A 14,680-nucleotide genomic window follows, 5' to 3' on the forward strand; every position below is an offset into this window, starting at 1 on the left:
GCATCACGTTATTAGGCTCTTGCATTGTAAGGGCCCTTTCACACTAGCAATCACAAAACCATTTTGCGTGAGTGATTTTATCACGATTAGTGCAGGAAAATCACGAAACACTCTTGCGAATGCTGTGTGATCACAATCAGCACTGTATCGTCATCGCTCCAGAATCACGGAAAAATGCTGCAGGCAACACAATTTGTGATTGCAGCTAATCGCGAATCACCCGCGATCGGAGGCAATCGCGGCAGTGAGATCACTGCCATTGAATTTGTATTGTCCTAGCACTTTAAAAAGAATTAGAGATTGGGCCATTAGTGGGCATCACCCGCAAATCGCCCAGGTCAGAACGGGTTCCTCAGCCTTTGGGAGGGCTCCCCCCTACTCGATCCTCATCATTGCACACCGCTCCCATGTACTGACTCTGACTTAATGGGTCTCTAAGACCATCTATCAAATCACATGATCAAGTATATTGTGCCTTGTTTTCGTTCTGACCCTGTGCATGCTTAACATCGTGCGGGTTCACTGCACAGCTCATCCGTGCATGAGATGCGCTGAAATGCAGGACAGGCAGGTGGATGCCGAAGGGAGGGTTTGGTGGGCGGAGGCTGAAGCGGAGGGTTTGGCTTGCGAGCGAGGATGGCAAGCTCAAACATGCCTCCAGTGGCTACAGTACATGTGCACCGCCGTACATAAGCACACTAGGGGCTTGATTCACTATGCGGTGCTAACCTACCAGGGTGCTAAGTAGATTAGCACCAGTTTTCTCAATCAATTGCGCGCTAAGTACCGCGCGCAAAGTCCTATGCGCGCGCTAAGTCCCATAGGCTTTAGTGGGCACTTCGCGCGGAGCGCCCTGCGCTCTGTGCAGTGCGCGCGGTACTTTGCACGTGATCACTACTTGATAAGGGCCAGTGCTAACAGTTAGCACTGCTTTGTGAATCGAGCCCTAGGTGTTCAACTGCGCCAGTGTTCCGCATATAGGAAATGTGTACTGTGCCTGTGTGGAGCATTGAAGTTTCAACAGGAACGAATCTCCCCATTTGCATTAACATTGGTTGCCTGAATGGTGATCCGTGTTTGTGAGTATTAATTATTCACTAAAGACGTTTATTCTTGAACCTTACTACAATATACTGTGGTCTCTATGTTTCCCTTTTGTGTCTTTTTGTACAAATAAATCCATACAGTAGGGCTATCCCCCTGATATCTGTATGGGGATCCTCTGAGCTCCTGTCCTGAGTAATGCTGACATGTGTCCTATTGATTCATATGAAGTGATTTGAATGACAGGTCCCCTTTAACGCCACAGTCCATTACATGTAACTGAAGAGATCCTGTATCGCGCTGGTTTCTCTCCAGCGTGACATGAAACAATGACCCCGAGACGAGGAGATTATAAACGGTCATCCCTGCGTATCTCACCGGCAGCACCATGGCGTTAATGACCGGCTTGTCCACCACATGCACCGTCCACTCAATCTTGGCCACTTCGGGCAGATCGCTGTTGCGGGCGATAAGGTGTCGGAGGGTCTTCTGCACCAGCTGATAACGCTCGTCCTCCTTGGGAAGCATTTTATCTTGAAACTCTTCAATCAGCTGCAAGAGGTAAGAAGAAAGAGATAGGTGGAATCTACAAACACTCGGCTCAGCACATTCCTCGCCTTAATCTGCCTTCTGCTGAAAATAGTCATATCTGGTCTCGGTTGGGAGCAGCAGGTGTCGCCGGCGTGACTGAACTGGGAAGACCCTGAAAGGAGACACGGCAGACGGATCTGTCAAAGCCAGTTTATCTCTGGGAGGAAATGAAAATGGAGGACGGAGGGATTTGCTGTGTTCGGAGAATCTATAGGACGGGGCGATGTATTTTACCATATGAAGGGAAGACAGGATGAAACAAAATAAATAACTTTATTGTTCGGGGCAGGAGGTAATCTGCAGGCCTATGTGCTACCCTGCGGACAAGCTGAAAGGAAATCTACAGGCTTTTTAATATGTATTTCCTTATAAAGTATGGTTTAAAAAAAAAATTATATTGAGGAAGTCCGGGATTCTATAAAAAAAAAAAGAAACCCTGCATGAACCCCATCCACCCTTATATGATTCAATATTACTATGCAGCGATTCTAACTGTGCCTCATTTGGAAGAATAGGTCCTGCTTTGGAGCCAAATCTATTTGTCCCTCTTTCATACTTTAAGGCTACTTGCACACCAAGACGTTGCGTTAGGTGCCACGTTAAGGTCGCATAACGTGCACCTAACGCAAGGCCTGGTGCTCTTCGATGTGGACGTCAGAGTGAGCCGCATTCTGTAGCTCACTCTGGCGTCCGTGATGCGTACTCTTGGACGCATGCGGCATCACGTGGTCCCGCCGGCCAATAATCGCACAGAGCGGCCGCACCAGGAAGTAAACACTGCACGTCACAACATGCAGTGAATAATAATTAGCCATGTGCCTGGCCCCTCTCCGCTCCTCCCCAACATGACTGAGCATGTGCAAACAGTCTAACGCGGCTTAGGCCGCTGTAACGCTACAGTATGCTGCACTTTCGGAAGAACGTGCAGCGTTACATGTAACGCAACGTGGGCAGTGTGAACAGCCCACTTGTGTTACATTGCTGTGCGTTGGGGGATCTTAGTGTGTAAGCAGCCTAAGGGCTTGTTCACACTTTTCGTTTTTTGAAGCGATTTTGTTTTTTTAAGCGCTGGCAATTTTTAAAATTGCCTTAAAAGCGATTCTGCAATGTTGCTGTTTGTGAGTGTTCTCACATGAGCGATGAGCTTGCTATCCAATCGCAAACACAGGTCCTGCACTATTTTCAAAGCGTTTGCGATTCAATAGAAAGGATAGGGAAATTGCTAAGCATTTGAAAAGGCGCTTTGAAAAGCGATTTTCCAAGCGCTTTTAACCACTTCACCCCAAGGCGGTTTTTACCCTAACAGACGAGTGATTTTCACCTTTTCCGTGCTCATCCCTTTCATTTGCCAATAGCTTAATCACTACTAATCACTATGAAATGATCTAGATTTTGTTTTTGTTCACCACCAATTGGGCTTTTTGGGGTTGATATTTGTTAAATACACTATTTCTCCAATTTCCTCCTCTGTGGTTTTAATATAAACACTGCTACTGTACATAAAACCCACACATTTTATCTGCCTATTTGTCCTGGTTATCACAAGATTTTATTTATGTTCCTGGTACAAAGTGTGGTGACAATACATCATTTGGAAATAAAGGTGTATTTTTTGGGGGGGGTTCACTATTTTCACGTGCACGGGGATGCACGTGCACCCGCGGGAGCGCGCACATGCACCCGCTGGAGTGCGCGCGCACTTGCATGCGCACAGCGGCAGCAGCACTGTCAGACTTATAAAAATGTCTTGGAGTCATTAAGAGGCTCTAGCAGGACGTTTTTATAAGTCAGCTCGTCATTAAGTGGTTAATGAATAAATACATTGTATTTATTCATTTGCGGGACAAAGAGTTCACTTCCTGAATGACGTCAGGAAGTGAACAAAACAAAGCTACACAAAAGCGCTTAGAAAAGTGCTTTTCTAAGGGCAAATCACTATAAACGCCCTTAGAAAATCGCTTTCAAAATCCTATACAATAAAACTGAAGTGTCGCTGTGTCCAGCAGTTTGCAGCGTCCATGTCCCAGGTTTTTTGTTAACGGACAGCTGGGGCCAGGGAGCTGGAAGGGCGAGCGAGATGGGCGGGTGCGGGTGAGCGGCGAAAGAGGGCCCCCCCGCCAGAGCCCTGCGCAGCCCGGACCAATCAGTCCCGGGCAGCGCAAAGGGCTCGATCGGATGGGTCTGACGTCAGGACGTCGGCTGACATCCATGACGTCATTCTGCCATGGCGACAGGAGAAGCCAAACAGGAGATTGCGTTCTATACGCAATTTCCTGTTTACTTTTGTTGCCGGCGGCGATCGGACTAGAGGGACACATGCGCCCTCTAGTGGTGTTTTATGTAGCTACCACTCAGGTAGCTACATGAAACAAAACAAAAAATTCAAAAAAAGTGCAATGCAGCCTCCTTGGCGGAAAAATTGAACCGCCAAGGAGGTTAAGAATTTTTGTGAAAACAGAACACAGAAAGATTTTTTTTGCATTTCTCTGGCCATCTCTAGTAAGTAGGAACAAAAGCACAATTGCTTGAATTCTGTGGTGAATTGGAAGCCAGATAAGAGATCGGCAGAAAGGAGCAGCAGATGAGAAGTGAGAATGACACATGATGGGTTCGATTCATAAAACATTACCGCATTTGGTAATGCAGAAAACAGCTGACTTTACAAAGCACTTAGGAAAATGTAAATTCATAAAAGCTGTTACCGCATGAAAAACTGAAGTTACCGAGCAGTTAAGTAAATTACCGACTTGTGCGGTAAATACCTCAACATACTGTATCTTGTGTGGTAAAGCCACTGTTTAACCTCTTGGGTTCGTGTTTGAAAATATGTAGGAGCTAGTTACCAAACTTCTACCGCTCCAGTGAACATTTTTATGAATTGGTCCAAGTCTAGAATACCGAATGCAGTATTTTATCAACCAGATTTATTTTTTTCGCACAGCCTTTTATGAATCGACCCCAAGATCTCTTTTCCACAGACGGCTGATCTGCTCATTTGTCAGGCAGTTCAGCTTCCTGGTTGCTGGCCACAAGCGCAATTCAGCTGCAATTACATGCAGCCACATGGCAGCATTTGGTGATACCACGCGTGTCACGTTTGACACGCAGTGGCGCTACCCGGCAGCAAAATAAGTCTCACTGTGTCACAACATTTCCAGTGTTTTGGGCCCCTGTAGCTAATTTTTTGTGGGAAAATTTGCATCAAATATAAAGTTAGCATATACCGGTATATCTCATAAAACAATACAGTTTCCACTTTGAACATGTAATGTATTATATAGAACAGTCATGAAAAAATAATAATACCTCCTTTCACCTCACAGATTTTGCTTATGAGAACATGAGCTGTAAATATTTGATTGGCTGCTGCAATTTCTATCCTGTCTGTGAGTCATGCATCGGTTTAATAGAATTCTCCCTTATCTGCTGACAGGTATGACAACATCCTGTACTGTTATTTACACGTCGTGCGCAAATGAGGTTTTCATCTGCTTCTGGCTTGATGGGGTGTGAGTGGCCCCCTCTGGTGACAAGCGAAAGCCACAGCAGGACTCGTCCTTCCAAACAAAAATGGGCACAAAAGAAAAATTGCTTCATGCCAGCAATTGAAGAAGGAATGAAATGGTGCAGATTACAGACAGCGACAGATGCGGAATTAACAGGAAAGGGAACAATCATATCAGTACAAAATGACTCCAGTCAGAGGCAGGATAATTTTTTTCCCCACTTTAAATTAAAGTGAACCTGTCCCTTACAAGACTAAGGGAGCATGGCTGACAACCACTTGAAAAAAGTGTTACGAACATTGGGACATCAATCTAGAAGAACATAATACAATTTAAAAAAAAAGTGTTGTAGATCAAAACCTTTATTGCATTTTTGAGGGCCCAGCTCACTTCCTCAAGTATCAGTGTCTACAGAAAGGTAAACCAGGTGGAAGTGGACCAGTGTTGCCAACTCATCCCTTTAATTAATGACATATCTAAGTTATACAGGTTCTGGGGCTACTTACACATAATCATTGCCTTAAGTGCATCTACCTAGCCACGAAACTTGTATAATTCATATGTGTCAGTAATTAAAGGGATGAGTTGGCAACACTGAAGTGGACTCAGCTTGCATGGGCGTGTACATTTAAAAATGCTGCTAGTGAAAAAAAAAAATCAGTAAAATATCAGCAATCTACAAATATTTTACTATGGCCTAAAGCAGGGGTGGGCAAACTTTATCCACTGCGGGCCACATCCTGTCGCAGGCCGCATTCTCTTCTCCCTCCCTGCAGAGCTGCGAGCAGTGCGTAATGACAGGTTTAACTCACCCACTCACACCTTCCAGTGGCGATCTCCATGGCAACTGTGGCTTCATGTGACAAGCTGGCACATACTGACAGTGAGTAACATTATGCCACTGTGGCCATGGAGACTGGTGCTGAAATGTGTGATTGGAGAAAGGAAGAGAGGGAGAAGAGGACAGGAAAGAAATATAGTCTATTATGGGCACTTATGGGACGGATATGGCTCACAGGATGTAGTTTGCCAAGCCCTGGCCTGACCTCACCATCACACGAGCCCTGCTTCCCAATGCCTAACCCTAAGGCATCCCCCTGCCGGTGCCCAACCCCCAGAGACTTCTCCCGCCAATGCCAAACCCTAAGACCCTCCCCTGCAAAGCCAAACCCTAAGACCCTCCCCTGCAAAGCCAAACCCTAAGACCCTTCCCTGCAATGCCTAACCCTAGGGACCCCCGCCTCCACACACACACACACACACACACACACACACACACACACACACACACACACACACACACACACACACCAATGTCTAACCCCAGCTCCATCGACGGGTGATGGTTAAGATTAGGCATACGGGGATTGTGTGGTTAGGGTTAGACATTGGAGGGGCGGAAGTTAAGCATTGGCTATCGTTATTAGCACTGCAAAAGAGTTGAATGTAGGTACAGTTACCGAAATTCTACTATCAGCTATTTCTGAGTGTCCAAATTTCCGCACGCCCTTTTAGCTCACTCATATAACAGTGGTTGAGAGGTTGGAAGGCAGAGGGGAAGCCAGCAGCACCTATGTCTCTTCTCTACACTGTGCACAGGAAGCAAGAGGACAGAAAGTATAGTCAATGCGGGGTTCTCAAAGAGACCTCAGATAGGGGGTCCTCAGATATCTCCAGGTGTCTAAATCAGTCATGTCTTCAACAGCACCACTAATCAAGGAGCAACTAAGGTCAATTCTACCATCTCATTTTAACATAAGTTCACTTATCCTTTAGATTAGAATACAAGCCATCCAGATGTCTCATCATCTCTGCCTTTAAATTTCCCATCTCCCCCCCACCGCTGCGATATTCTGGAAGCTATAACTTAATTAGGAGCCACTGGTGCCTGGCTAGGTAATACCTTCTGACAGCAAGTTCACATTAGACACAATCAAACATCAAAGTCTCCCAGCAGCTCTTCACAAAACAGCCCTTGCGTTACGGTTCAATGTCTCCATTCTTTGGAGCCTTCTTCCTTTTATGTAGCTGACAATGGGTCATCCGTTCTATTATGAGTCGAAGAATTCGGCTTTGTGCTCCGTAGAGTTATCTAAGAATATCTGAGACGAAGGAGATCACTCGGCTGCGCTGTAAAGTCAAGACGCGGCAGCGAGGAATACGAGATCGCCTTTATTAGCGCATTAATGTCCCGCTGCCTTTTACTGGTTTGGCCTTGACAAATGTTAGTTTTTCCCCTTTTCTTTACAATGGCAGTTCTTTCAAAATTCATTAGCTTTTCATCAAGGGAAATTGTTCACAGCTGGTACTTAACAACACAAACACAAGATCCTTTCTCTGCTCCTTAAGTACACGGCGCTTATGCCTTCCTCTCGTCTCCGACGAAAGCAGATGATATTAGTAACTGCAGTAACAATTACATATAAGTGTGTCAAGAAGACCTTACATCACCTGTAAAAGCATATACTGTACATGATCCTAGTTGTATGCATGTAGCTATGGATGGATGGATGGATCCATTTAACACTTTTTGAAGTCATTAAAGCCGGAATCCCATGATTTATCTCTTTGAAATATAACCCTATCCAATTCAGGATAAGTTTCAAGATTCTATGCCTGGCCTATAAATATGTGTGCAAAACCTGCCCTACCTACATCTTGGAGCTTGTTCACAGGTATATACCAAGCCGTCCCTCCAAGGACCTTCGCCTAACTGCCCTGCACACTTCCCACTCCCATGCGTGCCTGCCAGATTTCTTAAGAGCTGCCCCACCCTCTGGAACTCCCTTCAACCACGCATCAGACTCCCCCCCCCCCCCCCCGTTTAAGCAACTGCTTAAAACTCTCCTCTTTAAGATGGACTACCCATCCCCTACCACAGAGTAACTCTCTACTGAATACTTCTTCTACAGCCTTACCAAGTGTGTTCAATTCCCCTCCCCTTAGATCAGAGGTGTCAAACTCAAATGCGAAGTGGGCCAAAATTGTACACTAGGACCTAGTCGCAGGCCAACCTCAATGTCTACTGGCCACCTTCCTCCCTTATAAAGTTCTCTGGTGTCTAGCGGTCCTCCTTCTCCTACACAGTTCCCTGGTGTCTAGAGACCCCCACCCTCCCCTTTACAGTTCCATAGTGTTTAGTGCTTTCCCCCTACCTACCCATATGGCTTCCCTGGTGTTCTAGGGCTTCACCACCAATATAGCTTCCCTGGTGGTCTAGAGTGGGCCATACATAATGCAAAGTGGCAAAACCACTTGAGGGTCAAATTTAATGGCTCTGAGGGTCAAATTTGGCCCACGGGCCGGAGTTTGACATGTATGCCTTAAATTGTAAGTCTTGGCAGGGTCCTCCCTTCCCTAGTGTATTCTACATGATAGTGTGCACCATCATTGTGCTCCTTTCCTATGACAGTCCTGTAATTGTATTACTGGACCTACCTATCAAGCCCAAAATTGAATGATCATGTATTTTGTACCCTGTTTGCCTTGTACGGCGTTGTGCTATGTTGTATAACCTTGTTGCATCTGTCATCCTTTGTATCATTGTATGTATTTATTGTCCAGTGCTGCGTAATATGTTGGAGCTTTATAAATACAATATTTAATAAACCTCCTTCCGCTGAATTTCTCTCAGAGTGTACAGCCCAAAATCCCCTCTGTACCTACCTATGAGGGTCTAAATCTTCAGAGGACAATCATCAACTAGGCATGCAGGCCCTGGGTGTAAAGCCACCTCTGTCCCAAAGCCACCATCTTCTCACATAATCCCACCCAAGACATTGTGAGAACTCCGGAGTAAACTCCCACACTACACTCAACCCCACTACCACAAATTTGCCACCACCAACAAAACCACACATCCCCTCCATCACAACCATGCCCTCTGCTTCTAGAAAAACTGGAAGGGAAGCCTATGGCTATACCAGCCACGCCTCCCCTCCAATCACCAGCAAATCAAATTTGTGAGCAGCGTAAGCCGTATGCCCCATCCTAGATGTCACTAGGGGTGGTTGCGCTGCTGTCATGAAGCATCAGCCCACCTCCAGAAACTGCAATGATTACGTAGAAGAAAGCACTCCAGAGATGTCAAACTTGCGTTTGTTTTATCGAGCAATTCAGACACACTACATGTTATGGGTGCAGAGCCACACGTCACACATGTGCCCAATGTGCTATATGCCAGTAGCCACATGGGGCTCCAAAGCAAAAGATGTATGGGCACCTTTGTCACGTAGTAAAGGCAGACAGGTAAAGTATTATAATGGGCACATGGAGCACATTTACATTTGGGGGGCATCGACAGAGGTGGTGTCACGACACGAGACCCATTCCCGAAAGATTTCATATTGAAATAGATCAAGAAACAGCCTACAGCGTATGGGCAGCCAACTGATCTCTTTCTGATCAGAGTCAATCAGAGAGATCTGTCTCTTGGTCGAGCGGCCCATACATCTCTAATAATAATAATAATAATAATTGCAGTATTTGTATAGCGCCTTTCTCCTGTCGGACTCAAAGCGCTTGCGAGGCAACCACTAGAGCGCACTCAGTAGGCAGTAGCAGTGTTAGGGAGACTTGCCTAAGGTCTCCTGCTGAATAGTTGCTGGCTTACTGAACAGGCAGAGCCGAGATTTGAACCCAGGTCTCCTGTGTCAGAGGCAGAGCCCTTAACCATTACACCATCCAGCTAATGCTAGATGCAGTGTTCTCCCCAGACTCTTTTAGCTGGGTGCTCCACCTGGCTAATTTTAGTGAGCACCCAGCTGTTATCAGCTCACCTCCTCACCCCCCTTATGCAGTAATCAGAGTCCTTCATTCCCACGTCAAGCCCCAGTCACCTATTTTTTCATACCACCCGGCTGGGAGAAAAATTCTGGGAAGAACACTGTAGTTACATGGGCACCTATAGATTTGGTAAAATTGTACCATGCAGATTGTATTATGGGCACCTTTACGATGCATACACACATCCATTCTTTTTTGGGGCCAATTTTATCACCTTCATGTAGTATGAGATATTATCTAATCTGTTCACAGTATTCAAAATCTATTGGCCGTAATACTGTATGGAGGTGGTAAAATTGGCCAATCACAATTAAATGTGTGTATGAACCCTGAGGGCTCTTTTATACCAGATACTATTTGCTACGCTTTGCAATCTACTGTATTTCGGACTCAATGCAAATCGCAAAACGTAAGGACATCTTCACAGTAAAGAAAATCACAGGAACCCTTTGATACTACGGTGATCCAACAGTAATCTAATTTTCCCAATCGCAAAAGGTGATGCATTTTTTCTGCATTTCTCCTTGCGTTTCTGGCAGCCACAGAAAATTGCAAATCGCAATTGCAGAGAAACTGCATTGCAAAATTGCGGTGATAGGGGCTCCGGGCGGCAGCGGCGGTGATGGGGGCTCCGGGCGGCAGCGGCAGTGATAGGGGCTCCGGGCGGCAGCAGCGGTGATAGGGGCTCCGGGCGAACTGGTCAGTTCGCAGGTATCACCGACTCTCTGAAAAGCTCCTCTTCCCACAACAGCGGTGGCTGACACCTGTGGCCTCTAGTATAGACGTCACATGCAGTGTCAGTCAACCAGGGAAGAGGACAGATGTGGGTGGGAAGCAGGGGAGGGGAAATCAATGAATAAATTATAGATAGGAGATCCCCGGTGTGCCAGCCGCCGGCGAAATATAGGTCCAGTGCAGCGTTATGCTGAAACATAACTGCAGACATATTTATAAAAATTTTGAATGCAGGATTAGCATCTTTATCACTTAATACACTCAGACCAGTTGCTTTTGAAATTTGATTTTTATGGTGACAATACCGCTTTAAAAAAATTAAATAAATTGCGTTGCATTTGCAATCTGCCGTATAAAATAAACCCTTAGCATGTAGAACCCTTTTCTAAACAGGCGTTAAATGCTCCTGTCCTCCATATGTAGTTTTCTCTCTGTCCTGTCTGTATACATCTAGAGATAAAAGAGATAAAATTGCTATAAGAGTGGCCTCTGTCCTTCTGCCTGACCTGAAATCATCAGTCTCTAGTCACTTTTAAAGGAAATAGCCAGGCAGATGAAAAAAAATGACATTTACTTACCTAAACTGCAGCTACTAAGTGCGCTCAGTAGGAGACCATGCAGAGTCTTGTCTAAGGATCCATGTATGGTAGCTATAACCATACAGGAGTCTATTATAACCAGTTATACCAAATCAATCTATTCCTATCTTGTTGGAATTTGGTTTGTTTGTGACGGATTCCTTCCCTGCACAGCAAACTCTGTCTCTATAGATTTTAGCAGGAATATGCATTTAGAACCTCTTAAGAACAGACCCCTAGATCATGAATCCACAGTCTAGTACATCCAGTTCCTTAATACCACAGAAGAGAACAAGATTTGTCTTATAGGTTGTGTTGCGGTACAGTGGTGTAACTACAATTCATGAGACCCCATAACAAAAGTTTGATGTCCCCCCTCCCCAAATGTTCCCACCCCTTTCCCCTTGGTGCCCTCCACAGCCTTGGGGCCCATCTCACTAGGGTCATAAAACAAGTGTGGCCATCATGATCGTCACACCATAACAAGTCCAGCCACAAAAACGCCTGATCTGAATATAGTCTCCTGTATCGGAGGAAAGGAAGGTTGGGGCTCCCCGCAGCTCTGGGCCCTCTAGGGATCGCAGGTGCTGCCCCTTCTAGTAGGATGGTACAATGGTTAAGGGCTCTGCTTGTGACACAGGAGACCAGGGTTTGAATCTCGGCTCTGCCTGTTCAGTTACACCCCTGTTGCGGTACACTTTTTAAATCAACTTTTCTTGATCATTGGCGCATTTACTCAGATATTTGTCTACTCACACTTTCATACTCCAGCGTAGTCAGCAGGTCATAGTGCTCCTTCCTAAACATCAGGAGCCGGATCCGCCCAGTGATTGGTGCCTCCTCCAGGTTGGTGAACCAGAAGATAATGAAGGCAAGTCCCACGCCTGTGACACCAAGCCACACTTTCCACCTGTTTCGCCACAGGCTCTCTTTGAAGAGTTGGCGTTTGTTTGCCGGCAGAGCTTTCCACCACTTCCTTACGCTCCTGGAAAAAAAAGGCAGAGAGGATATGTGCTTAGACTGGGACAAATACATCTACAAAAAGAAATGAAGCGGCACACAAAAGGTGGTCAAACATCACTTGATGGGCCACTAAATCAACTAAAATCTTATGAAAGAGGGCTCTATTGCCTGCCCACACACTGCTTACCAATTTCCAATAGATTTCAGGATGAAATCTATGTGGACACTCTCCAAGTGTATATGTGTTGACAACTTACTCTGGTTTTCTTTTTCACCCCAAAAACATTCAGATCAGTTAATTGGCTTGCCCGAATATTGGCCTTGGATTATGATGGACAGATGACAATGCTAACACTCAGCACGCACTCGCTCTTACATAGACGCAAACTCCTGCAGGCTCAAGTGATCCACCGACCTCAGCCTCCCCAGTAGCTGGGATCACAGACGCACGCCACTGCACCAAGCATATGACAGGTGACAATAGTAGGGATTACACTGTGAGCCCCTCTGAGGAACAATAAGTATGAAAATTACATACTCTCAAAAACGCTATGGAATATGTCAGCACTCTATAAACACATAATAAATCAATTAGAACATCAAAATGGGTTTAAATGTAAATACAACATCTATCTGTTATCGTAATAAATCCTGACTTGATTTCCATCAATCGCATGGTCAGGCACTTTATCATGTTGAGCCCGAATGACACTTCCAGGTATATTCAGCAAAGAATGGCAAACTTAAAGTGTACCAGAGATGCTATAAGCTAAAAGTTTTATACATACCCGGGGCTTCCTCCAGCCTCATGCGCACGGATCGCTCCCACGCTGACATCCTCAGTCTTCTGTGTCCCGTAACTTCGGCCAGTCGCGGGCAGTATGCGTAAGAGAAGTGCGCCCTCTACGTATCTCTCTGGCAGCAACAGTGAAATAAAGTGACAGCGCAGAAACGGCAGATTTTCAGTCTCAAGAAAAGTACTTGTAGTGCAGAAAAATATGGGGAAGGGTAGGTGTATACATCCGAAGCAGGAAGAAAGGGCGCAGCAGCCCTAATGGAAAAACGGCACCGTCATAGGCGCCTATTATAAAAGCAGCATTTAGCAGCAAACTTGGGGCGCATGGCAGTGCGCCTTAGAACACCTAATTTAAAAAAAATTCCCGCGTATCTCAGCCTTGCGTAAGGGGGGCAGGGGGATTAGGTTACAGAGGGGTATTTAGAGTTAGGTGCCACTGGGTGGGGGGGGGGGGGTTATGTTTAGGCACCACCAGGGGGAGCGTTTAGGGTTAGGCACCACCAAGGGAATCATGGGGTTAGGCATCGATAGAGGGGGGGGTTCTGTGTGAAAGTAGGGTTAGGTTTCACAATAGAAAAATATCAGTACATCATACCAATATTCTACTACAGTGTTCTCCCCAGAATTTTTTTCCAGCCGGGTGGCATGAAAAAGTAGCTGGGTGGGGCACGACGGTGGAATGTGCAACTCTGCGTACCAAATATAAGGAATTGAGTCGATGTTAGCCGGGTGGTCACCAAAATTAGCCGGGTGGAGCACCCGGGTAAAAGAGCCTGGGGAGAACACTGTACTATGGAAATTGAGCAACAAAATATTGCTAATTTGAGTGAAATTCGACCACTGGCAAACCCTGCGCCCTTTTTTCCCCATACGCTTTTTTTCATGTAAAGCGTTTACATCAGCAAACATGTCTGCTAACAAATTTTCAAAAGTCCAGGAGGATAAAGAGAGGGAAAGCTCCTCATATAGGCTGCACTAGTGTCACAGCTGATGCTGTTTTTCCAAAAGGGGGAAGCTCCATAATGGTGCTATGCTCTACCAGGTTTAAAGCACATGTGAACTGAGAGGGATATGGAGGATGACGTATTTCCTTTTAAATGATCCAGATTGCTTGGCTGCCCAGCTGAGCCTCTGTTTCTAATATTCTTAGCCATAGACCCTGAACAAGCATGCCAATCAGGTGTTTCTGACTGACGTCTGACTGGATTAGCCATATGCTTCTTACAGGTGTGTGATTCAGACACTACTGCAGCCAAAGAGCTCAGTAGGACTGTCAGGCAACTGGTTTTGTTTAAAAGGAAACAAAATATGGGAGCCGTCAAGGCAGAGCAGGGCTGCAGGAAAATGGCGGCCGAAAGCCCAGCACAGGAAGCACAAATAGTCTCCAGCGTTGGGTCCCTATTTTCCTATAGGCCTTCTCCTGGCATACAGGCTCCTGCAGCTAACCAGCCTGGAACAGGTGAGCTGCGGCGGGTGAACTGGCCTGGTATCCATTGGACTTCACAAGCCAGTTCTCCTCCTGGGGGATAAACAGCCTGGCCCTGCATTGGCTGAAATCACCAGCCTGGCCCACGGGCCGTAGTTTGCCCACCCATGCTCTATGGGGATAGGGAGCGTGGTTTATAGTGTAGGGCTGGGTTCTGATATGTGTGAACATATATACATCAATGGAGTTACCACAT

The 14,680-nt window shown here is 46.0% G+C and overlaps 1 protein-coding gene across 1 annotated transcript in view; it reads right to left on the reverse strand.

The window, feature by feature from the left end:
- LOC137522060 (metalloendopeptidase OMA1, mitochondrial-like) overlaps positions 1-14,680 on the reverse strand; it is a 61,031-nt gene extending 46,351 nt beyond the window's left edge. Inside the window, exons 1-3 of the mRNA XM_068242083.1 lie at positions 14,676-14,680; positions 11,996-12,224; positions 1,423-1,596 (exon numbers count right to left, since the gene is read on the reverse strand). Coding sequence (XP_068098184.1) covers positions 1,423-1,596; positions 11,996-12,224; positions 14,676-14,680 — 408 coding nt within the window. The remainder of the gene's footprint in view (positions 1-1,422; positions 1,597-11,995; positions 12,225-14,675) is intronic.

This window comes from Hyperolius riggenbachi, chromosome 6 (genome assembly GCF_040937935.1).
Source record: "Hyperolius riggenbachi isolate aHypRig1 chromosome 6, aHypRig1.pri, whole genome shotgun sequence".
Lineage (NCBI taxonomy): Eukaryota > Metazoa > Chordata > Amphibia > Anura > Hyperoliidae > Hyperolius > Hyperolius riggenbachi.